This window comes from Podarcis vaucheri (genome assembly GCF_965113315.1).
Source record: "Podarcis vaucheri genome assembly, chromosome: 9".
NCBI classification, from domain to species: Eukaryota; Metazoa; Chordata; class Lepidosauria; order Squamata; family Lacertidae; genus Podarcis; species Podarcis vaucheri.
In genome coordinates this window covers 19,432,162-19,451,918 of record NC_138767.1, presented here as the reverse complement: position 1 = coordinate 19,451,918, position 19,757 = coordinate 19,432,162, and the positions used below count along the sequence as shown (strand labels likewise).

General features: G+C 41.6%; 1 protein-coding gene across 4 annotated transcripts in view; it reads right to left on the bottom strand.

The window, feature by feature from the left end:
* Nucleotides 1–296: 296 nt before the first annotated feature.
* The window catches only part of LOC309540995 (melanopsin), a 45,217-nt gene continuing 25,756 nt past the window's right edge, over nt 297–19,757 (bottom strand). For all 4 annotated transcript variants that reach the window (XM_082238378.1, XM_082238379.1, XM_082238377.1 and 1 more), the window contains 6 exons: nt 17,416–17,587; nt 15,897–16,055; nt 14,600–14,707; nt 8,676–8,850; nt 3,034–3,180; nt 297–1,660 (listed from right to left, as the gene is read on the bottom strand). In XM_082238378.1, the coding sequence (XP_082094504.1) occupies nt 1,262–1,660; nt 3,034–3,180; nt 8,676–8,850; nt 14,600–14,707; nt 15,897–16,055; nt 17,416–17,587 (1,160 nt within the window). In that variant the 3' untranslated portion in view covers nt 297–1,261. The remainder of the gene's footprint in view (nt 1,661–3,033; nt 3,181–8,675; nt 8,851–14,599; nt 14,708–15,896; nt 16,056–17,415; nt 17,588–19,757) is intronic.

The window sequence follows — 19,757 nt, the reverse complement described above, 5'->3', positions numbered from 1 at the left end:
GCAACTCTGTCAATACTTGGACTGCAGTTTGGGAATTACTGATCCAAGCAGATATTGTTTCATATACGTATACAGCCAATAAATTTCCACTTTTAGTATTATAAGTTATAGAACTGTAACTAATTGTAGGCCACCCATATTTTGTTCCATCTTCCTTATGCAGCTCTGAAGGCCGAAATAGACAGTTGTCCCCGTTTCTTCCTTCACAGCAAAATCTGTGGATTATATATATATTTTAAAAACACTCCCAAGGGAAACATGAAAAGCTTGCAATCAGTCCTAAAGAAACAACTGTATTAGAGCAGTTAAGTGGTTTTATTGTTATTCGTGAGTAAAGCTTATTGTGAGAATTCAACAGTGAGCTCATTACTATTGACACATATTGTTAACCACAACCTAAGGTGATTTTTTTTTTTTTTGCCACTGTTGACACCCTATGGGGATAAGACAGGAATGACTGCAATAGCTTTGCACAACAGTCTCACTTTCCCTTGTGACTGAGAAGGGTTGACATCGATCTTTACATTGGACTTAACAAGTGCTATTCTATATTACATTTCTTGTGCATAGTTTTGGCCTCATTCCTGAGGGCTATTGTTTTCAAAGTGGGCTCATTTAACCTGTGAGTAATTGGGAAGTTTAGTCTTAAGGGTTGCTCATCTTCATTTCTTCCTCCTCTAGTCATAGCTTCAGTTACGTAGAACAGATGGCTGTTGTGTGGAGTCAGGACAAAAAGTCAACTGGTTTCTGGTTGCTAGACAATGGCTGCTTGTGCCACCTCAAACATCTCCACTTGATCTACCATCTTTCAGCTGGTGGCTAAAGTGGTGGAGAATGACCAATTCTTGGACCAGGTTTCTTGAGGAACGCATAGCTGATATTTCTTTCCGGAACCAATCTTAGTATCTGGCAATACAGCAGGGCTTGTGGTTGCTGGGCACTCCATGGAACTGCTTGGAAAGCATGAAAACTTATCCTGAATACAGATACAGAGAAATATTTACTAGGTGTTTTGGCTGGCAAACACTTGTTATCTACGCTATGGATGCTTTGCGCCTTCAGCATCTATTGCTGTTGTTTTGCTTCTGCAAAGTGCATAAAATTCAAGAAGGGCTAAAGATTGCATTACAAAAAAAATTATATATAAAGTTATCTGCTTAATCTACAAGGCTCAGAGTTCTTCATGTGGGTCCTCCCCCTTTTTTTGGTATAATAATGCAAAGAAGCAGCAAAAAGACCAAATAGTTGTTCTCTTCCATATTTAGGACAGAAGCTTCTCAATTGCTTCAATGAGGTTGGTAGAGGGGCTAAGCCTTCCTATGTCCAACAGGTGATTCTTTCCTGGAGAAAATAATACACCGGAATTTTCTGCCTGTCCATTTTCCAGCTCATCTTGCCCCTCAGAGAGGGTGGTCTCTGAGGTAGAAACAATAACTATTTGTGGGATGGTGGGGCTCATTAATGAGTTGAGGCTTCCATCTGTTTGCTGCTCTTGAACTTCCATGTCAGAAGTGTCTGCATCCTCTTCTGTGCTGCTACTATTCAAGCCAAATGGAAGAGATGATGTTCTCAAACAACTGGGCTTGAGCAGCAGTTCTGGGGCATTCTCTCCAAATGATCTCTCAAACGGGTCATGCAGACTGATGGAGGACACTGCAACCTATGGCAAAGAAAATGGGGATGGGGAGAGAATCAGTATTCCATACTCAGCCTTCTTCAGCAGTAATTACACAGTCCTTCCAGAACAGTTGCTACATATTTTACATACCTGTCATATTCAGTTGGCTCATTCAGCTGACAGTGGCAACCCCTGCTTTTTGGCCTCTGGGAGTTTATGGGGCCAACAATGTTTGTGCAACTGAGTGCAATTGTGCAACATTCACCAGCATCCTGGGATTGTCTTCAATGCATTGTTTTCAGTTTAGAAATGCCACCCCAGACATGAAGTTTTATTGTGTATGTTTGCTTTTTAAAACTTTTGATTCCCCCCTCCCTTGAGGGTTTTGTTTATCCAAGCAATATAAAAAATATTGTCAAATAAAATAAACAAGGATGGGAACATGAATACCAGCCTTTATATTTCGCTCTATTATTATTTTTTTAAAAAACCCAACTTTTGAAGCTGAACTGCACTAACTCTTTTGTCAAGGCTAAACTTTGGAGGACAGCAGAGCAATTTTCACCCAGGAATTTTGAAACTAAACATTCTTCCTGTGGTTCTTATCTGCTATGGGGCCCCCACTTGTTTTTCTTAAGTGGGAGTTGCCTGTATGGGAAATACAGAAGCAAGAAGACAACGAATATAATTACTGTTAATCGACATTACACCTTTGTGGCAAAATGAAACAAGGAACACAGAAGTGCTACCTGAATTGGATTCAGCGTGTGCAAGTTGCACACGGGCCATAATGTCATTGCCTGAAGTTTCCAAATGTGCAAAGGAACCTTTCAGAAAATGACACTGAACTGTGGCCAACAAGCCATCAGTTCCTTTCTTTGCATCAATGCATGATGCGTTCGGTACTCACCCTTTTCAGTTTCATGAAGGTGGAAGTTGCCAGAGTCTCCCACTGTCAGTGAGAAATAGGAATTTCTTTTTCATCTTCCCCCTCAAAGACAAGATTTCTTTTTTAAAAAAAAGCAGGTCCCACCATTTTGTATCAATTCCCAAGATGGGATTTGAAGGAGATGGGAGGTAAAGCTAACTTTACTGGAAACTCAGTAAATGAACTACAGAGAATGGAAATGTTGGAGATCAAAGCACAGAGAAGCAATATGATTGTTGGACTCACCTATATATGGAGGAGCATCTGATTTGACTTTTGGATAATATGTTTTGCCTTGCCCTTTTGGGCAACACAAGACAAAAGCATACTGAAATGGATTAGTAAACTACTAATACAGTAACATATGGACATCACTGTAATGGGCTGGGTAGGAATAATCAGGGAGAGCGGAGTCAAGGTTGTATGCATATGCTGAGGATCAGTCACTTTATTATTAAGGAGAATTAAAAATGGTTGCTGTTTTAACCTTTTCTCCAGTCAGCACATTACAGCTCTGGGTCTTTAGGAGCAACCCAGTCTCTTCTTCTGCTTGTTTTGAGAAAGAGCGGCTTCGATGGGGTTGCTGTTTCTTATGGGCTGCCTCCACAGGCTCAAGCTCCATGTCACTCCAAGCCTAAAAAAGGAAACTGAGATGTTTATACACAAACAATCAATAGGCTGCAATTTTGCCTCTTGCCCACTGATTATATATATATATATATATATATATATATATATATATGCTTTCGTAGATTTTCACGGGTACAGGAATGCAGGTTTTGGTGTCTTCGGGTGTCTTCCCGTGTAAGAGTCGGGGTGTCTGTGCGACGTTTCGACGAGGTCTCACTCGTCATCTTCAGGCTGGTGCTTTCGGCTTCTTGTTACTGGAACAGAGCAGAATCTGGTGTTTGAGTTCCTATAAATACTGTTGAGGGGTGTGGTGTATTCCTCTCTGCCCAGAACGTTGGAGGCTATACACCACACCCCTCAACAGTATTTAGAGGAACTCAAACACCAGATTCTGCTCTGTTCCAGTAACAAGAAGCCGAAAGCACCAGCCTGAAGATGACGAGTGAGACCTCGTCGAAACGTCGCACAGACACCCCGACTCTTACACGGGAAGACACCCGAAGACACCAAAACCTGCATATATATATATATATATAAAATTGCTCTTGCACTACACTGGGAACAAGGGTACATGAGGTGTTCCACTACCGAAATGTAGAATCATAGGCTTGTATCAAATGTAGCGCTAAGCAGCCACACCACCAGCAGAAAGATTTACACTTGTGCAGCAGGACTTCCCTTGCACTTGCTGTGGGGCTTCTACAGCAGATTTGGCAAGGGCGTGAAACATGCATGAGCAGATGAGCAGTCCTGATCCAGCAGGCTTGTCTTACATTTTTAAGAATACTATCATATACTCATCCCACTCCAGCTCAATCTTTTATTCTGTCGACTAAGCACAATACGTTCCATCAACCTTTCCTGGTAGGATAGTGAGATTTCCCTATAAAATGTGGCTGCTGAAGTGAAGAAGAGTTTGGATTTGATATCTGGCTTTATCATTACCTTAAGGAGTCTCAAAGCGACTAACAATCTCCTTTTCCCTTCCTCCCCCACAACAAACACTCTGAAGTGAGTGAGGCTGAGAGACTTCATAGAAGTGTGACTGGCCCAAGGTCACCCAGCAGCTGCATGTGGAGGAGTGGAGAAGCGAGCCTGGTTCACCAGATTACGAGTCCACCACTCTTAACCACTACAACACGCTGGGTCCTCAGGTCTTTCAGCAAGTACATAGTTACATATATTGCATATTTCTAGTTCAAAAATCGAACCATCCACAGAGGATGTAAACAGTAAGATATAAATATGAACAGTAAAAAAAAGCAGACCGAGTAGCATGAGGAAGAACAGACCTCTCCCCACCTCCCATAAAATTAAAACCAGGATTACATACACACCATACATTTAAAGCATCCTCCAAAGAATCATGGGAACTATAGTTTAAATGTTTGGGGTCTTCCTAAAATAGAAAAAGCTCAACGACTTTGCGGGTGTCAGGAATTTTACGTTTTGAAATATAGCAACCCTAAACAGAACCATGCATGACTGCTGGTTAGTGCAGCAGGGGATTAAGGAACACAGTGTTGCATTGCTAGATAGGTCATATGCCCTCTCCTCTGGAGAGGAAGGGAAGCTTCTTTACTCTTCCTTTTTCTCTCTTTCTCTCTGCATCATGAAACCAATGAAGGAGTACATCTGTAAGCTTGCTCCCAAGTTTATAGCACATGTTTAGAACTATATTCTGTATTGTCTACCCAAGAGTATTTTGCCTGTATTATCCTTGCTGCTGCATGGAACAATGCATGACTGAGACCTTGAATCTGTAAGTAAAGCATACTTAACAGTGTGTGGTCTGCACATTGCGAGAGGGGTAGGAGAGAGGTCAGCTGCTATGTGCAGCTGAATGGGGTAAAAAGGTTTAACAACCTATATTCATAATGCTATACTGCTGCTTAATTTTTGTAAATTTAATCTCTGCTACTGGAGCTCTCTCCCTGCTCTCTATTTTGAATCTAGGCACCCAGCCATTTTCTTTTGTTGTTCACCTACATATGTGGGCCCACAGGGATTAATATATTTATATTTCCTCCCACAGTAACATCTAATGGTAGGGGTTCCACAGGTTTCAGGCAGGAGTTTTTCCTAGCTCTGCCTGGAGATAGCAGGTATTGAACCTAAGATCTTACCTATGCAAAACGTATGCCGTTAGACTGAAATACAACACAGATGCTTGACTCAAAAAGCTTTAAAAACAGAGCTGCACCAGTAAGTCTGTTTATTGGAACCCTGTGAGCAAGGATTAGACAAGACTGAGACCTTAAAACATTATCCATTGTGATGAAAGGGAACATGTTTTACAAGGCCTGAGCACGGATAAGAAACATGGAGTAAGACACTCTTGAGTAACACTTTAGAATCTCATTTGATGCTTGGTGATTGGAAAGAAAATTAAGTATAGGATGAAATAATAGAAAGAAAGTCAATAAAGTAGTTAAGTGCATGACTGTTTTTCTGTTTGCCTGCTTTTTTATTCAAGCAGCCCATGTTATGGCTACCATAATTTATTTTGGCAAAGTACTTTCACTGATTCTCATAACAAGGCGGGTCACTGCAGATAAATGCCCCAATTCTCTGTGTGATCCTTTATCCTCATGCACAGATGTATTCCTGCCAGTCCTCTTTAAATTAAACAGAGTGACCTGAGTCCCGCAAGCAGAAGAATATATTAAAAGAACATACCCCTCTCTCTTAAAGAAAATGTAGAATATGCTCCTTGTTGGGAGCTATCCTGGAGCTATCACACATAGAACAAACGCTGAATTAGAGCAAAAATCCCTGGAAGCTACAATTCTATATACCATTTCTTGGGAAAGAGAAATTGCATTTAATTCGGTGGACTTGACTTGTGAGTAAAGATGCATAGAATTCGGCTTTAAGGTTGCATAGGACATCAGAACGGGATGCGGGTGGTGCTGTGGTCTAAACCACAGAGCCTAGGGCTTGCTGATCGGAAGGTCGGCGGTTTGAATCCCCGCAACGGGGTGAGCTCCCATTGCTCAGTCCCTGCTCCTGCCAGCCTAGCAGTTTGAAAGCATGTCAAAGTGCAAGTAGATAAATAGGTACTGCTATAGCGGGAAGGTAAACGGCGTTTCCGTGTGCTGCTCTGGTTCGCCAGAAGCAGCTTAGTCATGCTGGCCACATGACCTGGAAGCTGTATGCCGGCTCCCTCAGCCAGTAATGCGAGAAGAGCGCCGCAACCCCAGAGTCGTCCGCGACTGGACCTAACGGTCAGGGGTCCCTTTACCTTTAGGACATCAGAACCTCCAGGATGTTGGTGCCTAGCTATATCTAAGATGGAGTCTAATGACTTCTAGACAAGCAACAACTCCCATCAGCCCCATTGATGGATGACCTTTATCATGAAAGGGATGGGACACTGTGACCCTGCTTGATCCCCCCAGTGGCTTTTGGTACCACTGACCATGGTATCCTCCTGGACTGACACAGTGGGAAGGATATCAGAGGCACTGTATTATTACGGTGGATCTGTTTGTATCTTCAGGGGTGCATTCAGAGATCAACACTGTTTTTATGTACAATTGTTCTTTTTTAATGAATTAGCAAGATATAAATAAATAAATAAATAAATAAGTAAAAATAAATTATGGAAGCTACAGTCCAAGAGCATCTGGAGGGCCAATGGTTCTCCATGTCTGTTGTAAGAAATCATTTTAGAGAGCAATTTCTACGGCAGGTTGGTCTATAATTTATGGTGAGAGAAGAGGCTCCAGCGACCTTGACAAGTGATCATTCTGCCTTCCTGTTGCAATCATTCTCCTTAAGACGGACCTGGCTGATAAGTTATCACAATATACCACAACTCTGATAGATTAGTTTTTTTGAAACAGAGAAATCATCTCACATCCCTACTGTATCGGTATATATTGGTGCAGCTTTGTCTCAGTGGGTGTATTTAAATTCTAGGATTCAGGAACCTTTGATTTCAGCGGATCTGCATTGTAATCCTGCTCTCATTTATGTACAGAGCCACTGAAAACAACCTAGTGCAGAACCACCGTCATAGTTCACAATCCTTAAAACTTTCTAAAGACCACTCATTATTTATAAACAATTTTAACCGCAATTATTTCTCAAAGTGTTTTTTTATACAACTTTTTTTTCTTGGTGGATAATGGTCTGTTCATATTTTCTTTATGAACACTGTCAACTTTTTTTCTTTTTTACACATCTTTCTTAATGAACTTGCCCTGCAGTATTTTACCAGTAAGCCCATATAAGGGTTTCCAGTATTTGAATAACAGCTTATAACCCCTTTTCCTCTTAAGATAATTTCTATTCTGAACCATGAACAATGTGAAGCTTCACTGCCAGAGTTCACTGACCAATCAATCTCTTGTAGTAATTCATTTTTAAAAACAAATTCTCCCTCATTTAGTTTGCTGTGGGAAAACTATAATGGAAAGCTGCTTATTGATGGTATATACAAACAAAGGAGTCTCAAGGCTGCATGCAGCTGAAATCTGTGAAATAATAATAGTAATAATAATATTCATACCCCGCCCATCAGGCTGGGCCTCCCCAGCCACTCTGGGCGGCTCCGAACAGAATATATTAAAAAGCAACAAAACATCAAACATAAAAAACTTCCCTAAATAGGGCTGCCTGCAGATGTCTTCTAAAAGTCAGATAGTTGTTTATTTCCTTGACATCTGATGAGAGGATGTTCCACAGGGCGGGCGCCACCACTGAGAAGGCCCTCTGCCTAGTTCCCTGTACCTTCACTTCTCACAGTGAGGGAACCGCCAAAAGGCCCTCGGAGCTGGACCTCAGTGTCTGGGCTGAACGATGGCGGTGGAGACGCACCTTCAGGTATACTGCGCCGAGGCTGTTTACGGCTTTAAAGGTCAGCACCAACACTTTGAATTGTGCTCAGAAACGTACTGGGAGCCAATGTTGGTCTTTCAGGACTGGTGTTATGTGGTCTTGGCGGTGACTCCTAGTCACCAGTCTAGCTGCCGCAAATTTCATAGTATTTGGGAAACTTTCCCTGAAGAACCAAACTTGGGAGAAACGGGTTCTTCCCGTTTCTCACAAAATCCTGTTATATTAATATCTAATTAGTTGGCTTTTGTGGCAATCACCCCACCCAGTCAATCCATTTCCCCACAGATTGATTTTTTAACCAGACAAACTTTATCAGGCACACAAAGCCTTGCAAAGTAAGTGTTTGTGTGAGTGTGTAGCCATGCTAACCTTTTTGCAAGGGGGCGGGGAGCAAGGAATCCTGCTTAAAGGTTAAAACGAAGCACATGTCTGATTCTACCACTAATATCACAGAACCATAGAACTGTAGAGTTGGAAGGGATCCCAAGGATTCTCAGTGAGGTTAAGAAGTGCTTAATGAATATGAGTTTTCCTATCATCACTCCTTCTAATAGTAAACTCGAGTTGGTGAGTGCCATCCAGCGGTTTAGTCTGCCACCTTTATGTGAAGCAAAAGGATGAGACCTGGGAGACTGTCACCCACGCCAAACTTACAGTTTCTGCTGCAGAAACGGAAGAAACACAACTGCTCTTGTTCCTGGCAGCAAAAGAGTGACGGCTGGACATAGAAGCCCTGAATGACGACTCGTTCACAGAACTTGTTGAAAGATCGCTTGGTGAGATCCGTATAAGGAATCTCAAGCAGGGGACAGCACTTCGAATAGTTCTCCTAAAAGACATAATAAAAAATAGTATGAAACAGAACAGCAAAAAAAATGCAGTGAATGAAAACAGAGTTTGGAGAATACTTCGAAAGAACAGACTGCACATTTCAGGAGACCCAGCTGTATGGTATAGAAAAGAGTTAAGTCTTGGTTCTCTTAAAACCATCTATATAAGAGCCAGTTCAAAGACTATAGGCATCCCCAGAAGTCCTTTTTATTGTCTATTCATGATTATTTGTTTTTGTGGCAGTACTGTGTGTGGTGGTATTGTGTGGGTGGGTGGGGGTGTTACATGCAATCCCCTTTTCAATGCTGAAAAAGGCTTGAAAATGTTTTGAGATGGACATACTGCTTCATTTCTAATCAGTCCTGTAACTTCTTGCTGAAACATTTTATACCAGAAATGTTCCAGATTTCCTTTTGCCTCGTTTCTGTTGTGCTACAATGCAAGAGTGCCCTGCCAGGCAGCAAAAATATGATAACACTAGGGACACATTGAAGAACTGATAAAGCAGAATGATGCATGGATGATGGGCCACTATGAATCTACCACAAATGCACTATTATTGCATCAAGGACACGTTGAAGAATGCATCCACAGTGCCACCCGCATCCCTAGCCTTACCTGTAGGCTGAGCCAAAGATCTTATGCATGCAGAGCAAATGCTCTGCTACTGAGCTACACTTCATCTGCAAAAACAAAACAAACAAAGCTTCTGCTCACAGCTTTGTTACCTTAACATGCCAGCTGTATGAATAAGCAAGTGTGGCTATCACATTGTGTACAGTTTGGTCCTAATACACCCCTTTTTCCCAGGACTGCAACCTCGCTATTTCTTAAACCTTGCACATTTTTAAAAAATTAAGTTCATCTAAAGCAGTCACTTCCTTGGGCATTACAGAAACAGAATGAACTTGTACGTGAACTTTTTATCAATGACATTTCCTGTGCCTCCTTTCCACGTATTATTTATTGACTTCATTTTAATCTCAAGCTTTCCTTCAAGCAGCCCTAGGGCAGCATACATGCTTAGCATTCCCTTTCATGCTCTTGTGAGGTAGAGGACAGGGCTGAGAGAGGAAGTTTGGTCATGCAGGGGGCTTCCTAGGGAACTCAGCTTCCCTTTGTCATAGTTTGGCACTCTAACCACTGCACCATTCTACAGTGAAGGCAAAAATGGTCTGTAAGCTACTAAAGAATAATTGATTGCTGGCTGTGCATGGAACAGAGCGTGTCTTTAGTTCTTTGTGGGGTGGGTTTTCATTCCAACGAAGTCGAGTGACAAATTAACCTCTTCCCACTATTTGGGAACAAGCCCCCAAACAACAGTATTTACATATTTTTCATTAATCAGAACTAGCAGAAGAATGGCTTATGCAAATACATATCAGAGTATAAATTACTTGCAAATAAATGAGTCTATGTAGCTAGCCTCTCTCCCCTCCACACCTGTTCTGAGCTCAGTGCCTGTGCTTCAGAGTTAATTCACACAGTGCTATTGTTCCATAAACAACTTATTCTTCCATTTGCACAAGCAGAGTTTAGAATCACAAATTGCAGAGTTGGAAGGGACCACAAGGGTCATCTAGTCCAACCCCCATGCAATCTTGTTGACCGTCATGGGGTTCAACCTCACAACTTTAGGATTAAGAGTCTCATGCTCTGCAAACTGAGATTGTCACTTGTATTGTGCAACCCCCTCTAGCTCAAGATATAAAATAACTCTTCTGTGAGTGAAAGGAGGCCTTTAGATCCACCCCAATATTTATTTTTAAGGGGCTTTGCAGTAACTGTAGTTACATGCCCTGATTCTTTGGGAGATGGAATAGAGTAAAAATATAAGAGCGTCTCTGGTCTATCACTATTTTGCAGAAGGGATTCAAGTACATACCAGAACTTTAGGTTTGCATAATTAAAGTGGGTTAAAGTGCAATACAAGCCCCCTTTTAAAAAGAACAAGACTTTTGTGGTTTGTAATGTGATGGGGAAATGCTTTGAAAAGTGTGGGATAAACAAATGCCCAAGGGGAAGACATGTGAACAACCTGCAAGCAAACCACGATGAGTGCAGAATAATCATTGTCTCGTAATAGCCCCACAAACACACCAGAACAAATGCTCAGTGGAAGACAAGATATGATATAATATAATCTCCACATAAGTTTTACGGAAACAAATCAGGATGAATAAGGGATACATAGGTTGTTTAGAGAAGCCCAAAGGCTGAACTTCTGCAACTGATTGTTTGCTTAATCACCCCAGGAATCTGTGGGACATCAGTTCCCACTAGGATGCATAAAACTAGGATGCATCAGTCAGTACGTATAGAAACAGCTGAACATTTTAGGAAATATGAAGCTCTCGCAATTCAAATTTAATGTTTCAATTAATCCCGCATCCATCCAGCTGGCCTAAGAGGAATATAGGATGGCAACATAAATAAATGGTACATCTGAAAGCAGCCCTGTTTTGGGAAGTTTTTAATGTGTGACATTGTAATGTATTTTTAAACTTTGTTGGAAGCCGTCCTGAGTGGCTGGGGAAACCCAGCCAGATGGGTGGGGTACAAATAATAAAGTATAGTTATTACTATTGTTGTTGTTGTTGCTATACCCAAATTTAAGAAACTTTGCATTCTGAAATCCATGAATGCTTTGATAAACAAACAAAAAGTTATGAAGAAATTCACCCAAACACGTGATGAAAAGAATGGCCGTTATGCATCACAGAATGCTGTTAGTATACTACAAACTTTTTATAAAATATTGTTAAGTAGTTTCATTTGCTGCCAAGGATAAAATCACACAGATGATTTATGCTGCCACCTTGTGGCAGAATTATGTATCTATTGTTTAAAACTTTTATGCAGCATTTCCTTTTAGTAAAACAGAAGTACTGTAAAACAAAGTCATTTATCTATTGGCCATGATTCAAAAAAGTTATGTGTCCTTGAATCCAATAACTCTGGAGATGGTGCAATGACAGTGTTTGTTTGTGACAGTATCAGAATCTCGCTCTCTTTTTCTTTCTTTCTTTCTTTCTTTCTTTCTTTCTTTCTTTCTTGGAGGAGGGAGAAAGGTTGTTTTCTGCTGCTCCGGAGAAGCGGACACGGAGCAATGGATCCAAACTACAAGAAAGAAGATTCCACCTAAACATTAGGAAGAACTTCCTGACAGTGAGAGCTGTTCGACAGTGGAATTTGCTGCCAAGGAGTGTGGTGGAGTCTCCTACTTTGGAGGTCTTTAAGCAGAGGCTTGACATCCATATGTCAGGAGTGCTCTGATGGTGTTTCCTGCTTGGCAGGGGGTTGGACTCGATGGCCCTTGTGGTCTCTTCCAACTCTATGATTCTATGATTCTTTCTTTCTTTCTTTCTTTATTTCTTTCTTTCTTTCTTTTCTCTCTCTCTCTCTCATTCTCACATACACACCATTTATGAACATAAGAACATAAAAAGAGCCTACTGTATCAGGTCAATAGCCCATCTAGTCCATCATCCTGTCATTACAGTGGGCAACCATTCCATGCCGGCAAGCAACACCTCAGCACAACAGCACTCTTCCCACCTGCAATTTTCCCGATGGGAAACTTGCTCATGCAACCAAGCCACATGGCTTCAGCTCAGCCAGATGATGGGCAGCAGAGCCGGAGCCTGCTTTCCTTTGCCAATGAACAATTTGGAGCACACTTTAAGGCAGGGATCAACAAAAATTTTCAGCGGGGGGCCAGTCCACTGTCCCTCAGACCTTGTGGGGGGGGGGCGGACTATATTTTTTTTTGGGGGGGGGGATGAACAAATTCCCACTGTATGTCCCACAAATAACCCAGAGATGCATTTTAAATAAAAGGACACATTCTACTCATGTAAAAACATGCTGATTCCCGGACTGTCCGTGGGCCGGATTTAGAAGGCAATTGGGCCGCATCCGGCCCCTGGGCCTTAGGTTGCCTACCCATGATCTAGTTCAATTTTGTCTAGATTGGTCAGCAGCAGCTCTCCTGCACTTCAGGCAAGAGGCTTTTCCAATCCTACCTGGAAATGTGGAGACCTGAACCATCTGCATGCCAGGCATATGATCTACCACTGAGCTAGAGCTCTTCATTAAGATACTTCACTAGCATTGTACACTTCACTCCTCCCTAGTACAGGGCTGCTAGTACGATGGCCTGGTGCATACCAGTGATGTAATCAGAAAGCCTAGAAGCCTCAACACCCATCAGCCTTCTCTGCTTCCCTATGGCAGGGTCCAAGATAAATTGGGACAGGGAGCAGCACTTTGTACCATTAGGATTATACAGTGGTACCTTGGTTCTCAAACACCTTGGTACTCAAACAACTTGGAACCCAAACACTGCAAACCTGGAAGTAAATGTGGCGGTTTGCAAACATTTTCAGAAGTCGAACATTTGAGTATTACGCTTCTGTTTTGAGTGTTATGCTGAGGTCTGTCTATTTTTGCTATTTATTTTGCATTTTTGTTTTAGCGCTCTTTTTTGTTTTGTTTTTGTGACTTTGTGGAACCCAGTTCAGCTACTGTTTGATTGATTGTGTGACTGCAGTACATTGTTGCTTTCATTTTATGGATCAATGGTCTTGTTAGATAGTAAAATTCATGTTAAATTGCTGTTTTAGGGGTTGTTTTAAAAGTCTGGAATGGATTAATCCATTTTGCATTACTTCTGTGGGAAAGTGCGCCTTGGTTTTGGAACGGACCTCCGGAACGGATTAAGTTTGAGAACCAAGATACCACTGTATTAGGTTCTAAGGCTCTGAATGCTTCTGTAAGTGAACCATGCATTCAGGATCATGCAAATTTGATTTGAAATCTTTTACTCCAGTTTGCTATCACTCCCTTTTCAGTTCAGCAGCCAAGTCTGGTTAACAGTTAAAGACAAGTAATTTGTAGCGTCGAAACACAGTAAAACTGAGTTTTCTGCTGAGCTTGAAATTGCTTCTATATTCAGAAACTAATGGATTCTGTTAAAATACTTTACAGTTCAGGTAAACTCCCCCCCCCCCCAGGGATGTGTGCCTATTTTCCCAGTTGCTGGGAGGTTTTTGAACACAGAATCTTTACTAGCCCAAATACTGCAATGCGTTTTCCTCCCATTTAGGGAAAAGTAAGTACAAGAGCAGAAACTAGAGGGCCCTCCATTATTCTTAACTCTTCGCAATGACTAACAGAAACAACATTAATTGTGCGCAACAAGAAAATATATGCATGTTTGTTTGATCTGTATATAGAACTGGTTTGCCTTGGTGTGCAGATTTTTTATTCTTTTTCATCGCTTTAAGTCGAGAGTGGGGAACATGTGGCTTGCAGACCAAACTTTTTCCAGGGATTCTAATTTGGCCTTGGAGGGCATTTTCCCCAAACTACACCTGACAGTGATACAGCTGCCTGTGCACAATCAGAAGCCTTAAAGCAGCGGTTCTCAACCTGTGGGTCCCCAGATGTTGTTGGACTACAACTCCCATCACCCCTAGTTAGCAAGGCCAGAGCTCAGGGGTGATGGGAGTTGTAGTCCAACAACATCTTGGGATCCACAGGTTAAGAACCGCTGCCTTAAAGCATGGATAGGCAAACTAAGTCCTGGGGGCCAGATGCGGCCCAATAGCCTTCTAAATCCGGCCCGGGAATCAGCGTGTTTTTACATGAGTAGAAAGTGCCCTTTTATACATCCAATGGTGAATTCATTCAAAACAATACATATCTCTGTATAAAATATTACCATAGGGATGCATACACACTACCTGTATCTTGGGTGAATGATTGCATAGATTATGGGATTGTAGATCGCAGAAGCTTTGGCAATAACAGCTGGCACAGATTTAGAATATGGATTTAAGGTCTTGGCGTAGCTAGAAACAAGAAAAAAACACAGCATTAAAATACAAGGTAATAACTAAAAGGACCAACGCCATCAACGAAGCACAAAATTGTTTGAATATTTCCTGACTGATGTGAGGTTGAAATGCTGTAGGGTGGAGGATCACATTTGATATTTTTTTCCGGTATTAAACTTCAGGATTTCTGCGAAAAGAGCAATTACTCCAGAAGTATGAAAACATGTCCAATGTCAAGTGTACTTTAGGTGTCTTTAATTATTCTTCACTGCATATCACAAACAAAAGATGGTAGGCATTTTGCAATTGCTTGCAGCATTCTGTTTTTGAATCAGAACATGCGGGTCATTACATGCACAAGCAATTATCTACAAATCTGCATAGGTGAGGGTGGACATTTTTATAGGAAAACAGGCAGAAAATCAGATACTTTAATGTGAAGTAGAATGGTGCATCACGCTCCATTTTCTCTGCAGGAACATTCCAAAGGGGGTGGGTAATTCACCTCTAACTAGGTGTTTACTCTAGCTTCTGTATACAGTTGTCCACCCCACTTATGCAGGGGTTACGTTCCAGGCTCTTATACAATAAGCAAATATCGCTTAATTGGGGAGCAGCCTTGAAACAGCCTTTAAAAGCCCTCTCTGACACTCTCTCTCCAATCCGGACCAAAAACACTGTATCCAAAAATATTGACAACTAGAATTGAAGCTCTGGGGCTGGCTGGAGGACACATGGAGAAGCGGCTGCTGCTGCGCTATTGCGAGCATCAGCTGTTAGGCAGGGAGGCTGAGCAGCCTAAACAAAACCCTGCTGCACCTCCGGTCTCTTTGGGGCTTCCTCTGCCATCACTGACATCCTCTTTGGGCTCCAGGGAGGGTTTCCTCGTGAGCAATGAGGACTCTCCAGGTCTCTCCCACCATTCCCAGGTTTGAATCAAATTATTCATTTACTTCCTGGCACCATGCGTATATGCGGTCGCACGTGAGTCTATTGCGCCTAAGTGGGGGGGACACTTGTAAAGATGTTTAGCCTTGTAGATGGTAGCATTTATTACAATTATGCCTCATTCACAAAGCAAACGAGGGAGAAAAAAGTTCTTACATTCCTCAAGGGAACTGAAGTTTCAGGATGGATATTTTACACACACACCCATAATCCTTATCCACCCTTAAAACTGCTTCATTGGTGGCTTGCCACTTACCCTGCCCACGCAATCAGAGTGACACAAGCATATGGGGACCAGGACAGAACAAACACCACAATAGCCACAAAGGCAATTTTTGCTAACTTCCATTCACTCTTCACTGACTGTGAAACATTCGACTTCCGGTTATAGGTTGATCCTAACTTCTGAACGTTCCTGTGAAAGAAACAGCAGGAGGTATTTTAAGGAAAAAACACTTCATTCAGCTTGTGAAAGGCATTACTAGCAGTAAATGCAATGGTGCATAGCTTCTCTTAGAACAGCACTTCAGAAAAAGAGGCAGAGAATGTGTATGTGTGTTCTCCTAAGTATATTTAGTTTCCTTCCCCCACCTGATATACTGGCCTCACAAACTTTTGTGAAATAGCTTACATTGGTAGCAGCTTTGGGGTGGATGAGAGCAGGACAGGAAGTACAACTTATTGCTCCTCCCATTCCCTACATTCTTTGTAAGTAGTAGATAGGTAGCCGTGTTGGTCTGCCATAGTCAAAATAAAAAAAATTCCTTCCAGTAGCACCTTAAAGGCCAACTAAGTTAGTTCTTGGTATAAGCTTTCGTGTGCATGCACACTTCTTCAGATACACTGAAACAGAAGTTGCCAGATCCTTCTATATATAGAGAAGGTGGGGAGGGGTATTACTCAGAAGGGTGGTGGGAATCGGAGATTGGCAGATAGCTGAGATGAGTCTGATGAGCCTGTTGACGACTCTTAACGACTGTAATAGGTCTTACAGGAAAAGGCAAGGGGTGAGGAGGTGAGAAATGGTTTAGTCATGTATAGTGAGATAAGAATCCAATGTCTTTGTTAAGCCCAGGTTTTTCCATGGCTTTTCATACCCAACCAATAAGTCCAAACACCTTTAAAAAGACTGCCCAATTAAGGGCAGACTTCTAACCCCAGGTAGGCAAGAGCAGGTTTCAGTGGAGTGGCAGAGACACCACCGCATCCAGACACCACCAGCTACCACAGTTTGCTGGTAGCTAGACCAGTTTACGGTCCAGCAGCTCCTTGGCTGACTCATAGAATCATAGAGTTGGAAGAGACCACAAGGGCCATCGAGTCCAACCCCCTGCCAAGCAGGAAACACCATCAGAGCACTCCTGACATATGGTTGTCAAGACTCAGGTCCACCCACTTCCTGACTATCGCTGACAAGGGTTCTGCTGACAGTAGCTTCTGCCCATCTGTGTTTTGGGCAGTCAGCAGAGGGATGTCTGCTGTAGAGTCTCCCTGCTGGTAGAGCCAGGCACAGCCAGGCAGAGGGGACACCTCCAGAAGTCTCATCCATACTCCCTCCATTCCTAGGAATTTGAATTGCTCTGCCCAAGTCAAAGGTCATCAGGGACAGAAAGGAAAGTAATTCCCATAAAAATAGATATTTCTTGCCATTGATCCTCTTCTTCCTTAACAAAGTCTTGAAACCATACGCAGCAAGTTAAGTGTGATTAAAAAGAAGAAACAACCTACAAAATAATTATCTATTTATAGGAATATTTTTTCAGCGCTCTGCTTACCTGCCAGTACTTCTAATGGCCAGAAACATGAATAGATAGCAGTGGAAGATTATTATCAGAGGGATAAAGAACACAAAGCAACATAACATCATGGTATAACTTCTGTTTGCTGGAGAATAGGATACGTAGTCCCATGTACAAGATATCATCAAACCTTCAGGTATATAGGAACCTGAGAATAAACATGATTATTAATACAATGCATAAATAAGAACGGATGCAGGAGCTTGACAATTAAGAAAAAGCAGCACTACTTCATAGGAGACTGTTATAGTCTGCTGCAGTAAACATAACAAATAATTTTGTGACACTATTAACTTATTGTGGCTTAAACTTTCAAGGGCCAGAGATCACTTCTTGTGAAAGACAGCTTCTAGCCATTTTGCCACAATAGCATAATGGCACATTGGCATAACTTAGTTGTTATGCATAGTTACTCGGAAATAGTTCAGTGGAAGTTACTTGTAAGATAGCAAGTCTTAGGTTCAATTCTCATTGGCTGTGCCATTTCATACTGCAGATTGGCTTTCACTTTTAATCTAACTGCTGCTTTTCCTGTATACCTGAAGGAGCGTCTCCACCCCCATTATTCAGCCCAGACACTGAGATCCAGCGTTGAGGGCCTTCTGGCGGTTCCCTCATTGCAAGAAGTGAGGTTACAGGGAACCAGACAGAGGGCCTTCTCAGTAGTGGCGCCCACCCTGTGGAACACCCTCCCTTCAGGTGTGAAGGAAACAAGCAGCTATCCTATCTTTAAAGGACATCTGAAGGCAGCCCTGTTCAGGGAAGTTTTTAATACTTAATGCTGTACTGTTTTTAACACTTGATTGGGAGCCTCTCAGAGTGGCTGGGGAAACTCAGCCAGATGGGCAGGGTATAAATAATAAATAATAAACAAAATTATTATTATAATTATTATTATTATTATTTTGGTTGTGTGTTGTTCTGATATCCCAAACTCCCACCAGCATGGCTAATGATCAGGGATGATGGGAAATGCATCCAAGCAACATCTGGAGGCCACTGTGTCTACTGCCCCCGATTTGAATAAAATCAATAACTTGCATCAGATTATGCACATATCTTCTAGGCAGTTAGCCCCTTTGAGTTCAGTTGGATTTACTCTAAGGTAAGTGACACACAGGATGATAGTCTAAGGCCACAATCCTACCCATAACTGGGAGTAAATATCATTGATCTCAATGGGGCTTACTTCTGAATAGACATGTACAATCAATGTGCATAGGTTTGCACCTGTTAGTCATGCAAACACTTGTCTGAAGCTTGACGGTACATCCCCCGCAAAAGTTTTCAGTCTCAGGGAGAAGTATGCTTGCTTTCTTGCTGAAGAGTTCAAGTCTGTCTTAGAAAAGGCAGTTATGATTCTGCTGTCTAAAAATGGCATGCATTCAGTCACCCAACTGGGCCTTATTAAGATCAGTTCTTATTACGAACAAATGTATTATGCACAAGTAATCAGAAAACTGCCAATCTTCCATGAGCAACCTTTGAAAATCTTCACATGGTCACGCTGAAAGCTTCCTGGGAGGCAAGAAACCCTCTGAAAATGATGCTGGCAAATAGAGATAGGGTCAGCTCCTTTTTCTTAGACAAATTTAATAGCATTTATTAATAAGGTTGCTCTGCATGTCCTAGTGGTTAATGCCATTTTCATTATGGGTCTTTCAAGGCTTTTCTAGCAGTGGCTTTTGTTCCAAATTAAATCATAAATCACTGATTCGACAACCCTGAACTTTCAAAAAGTTATGATGGAAATTTACTGTATCTTTCTATATCTATAGGGGATGTTAAACTGAGAGGTTAATGTGCATAATAACTGGCCATTGTACTTCTTATAATGATGATGATGATGATGATAATAATGATAATAATAATAATAATAATAATAATAATAATAATAATAATAATAATAATTAAAAAAAAACAACATTTTATTTATATCTCGCCCTCCCCAGCCGAAGCCGGGCTCAGGGCGGCTAACAACAATAAAACAGAAAAAGATAAAAATAAAAAGATATAAATATCTTTAGTTTCCAAATATTTGTAATATTTATGGTATTATCTGTCATACGTTTAAATTTATGGGTGTTAAATTTCTCACTACTCCAGAGTGTCTTACAAGTAAAAAAATATAAATCAGATTAAAAACACTAACAATGGAACAAAATAGACATAGCAGGAACACACAGCAGAACTCAAGAACAAAATCCCATAGGCTTCTTCAGCTGTTAGGGTTTTCCCTCCATGTACAACCAGCGGCAGATGGTGAGGTGGGGGCAGAAGGAAGCTGAAAGCTTCCACAGAGAAGTGGCAGCTTTGGG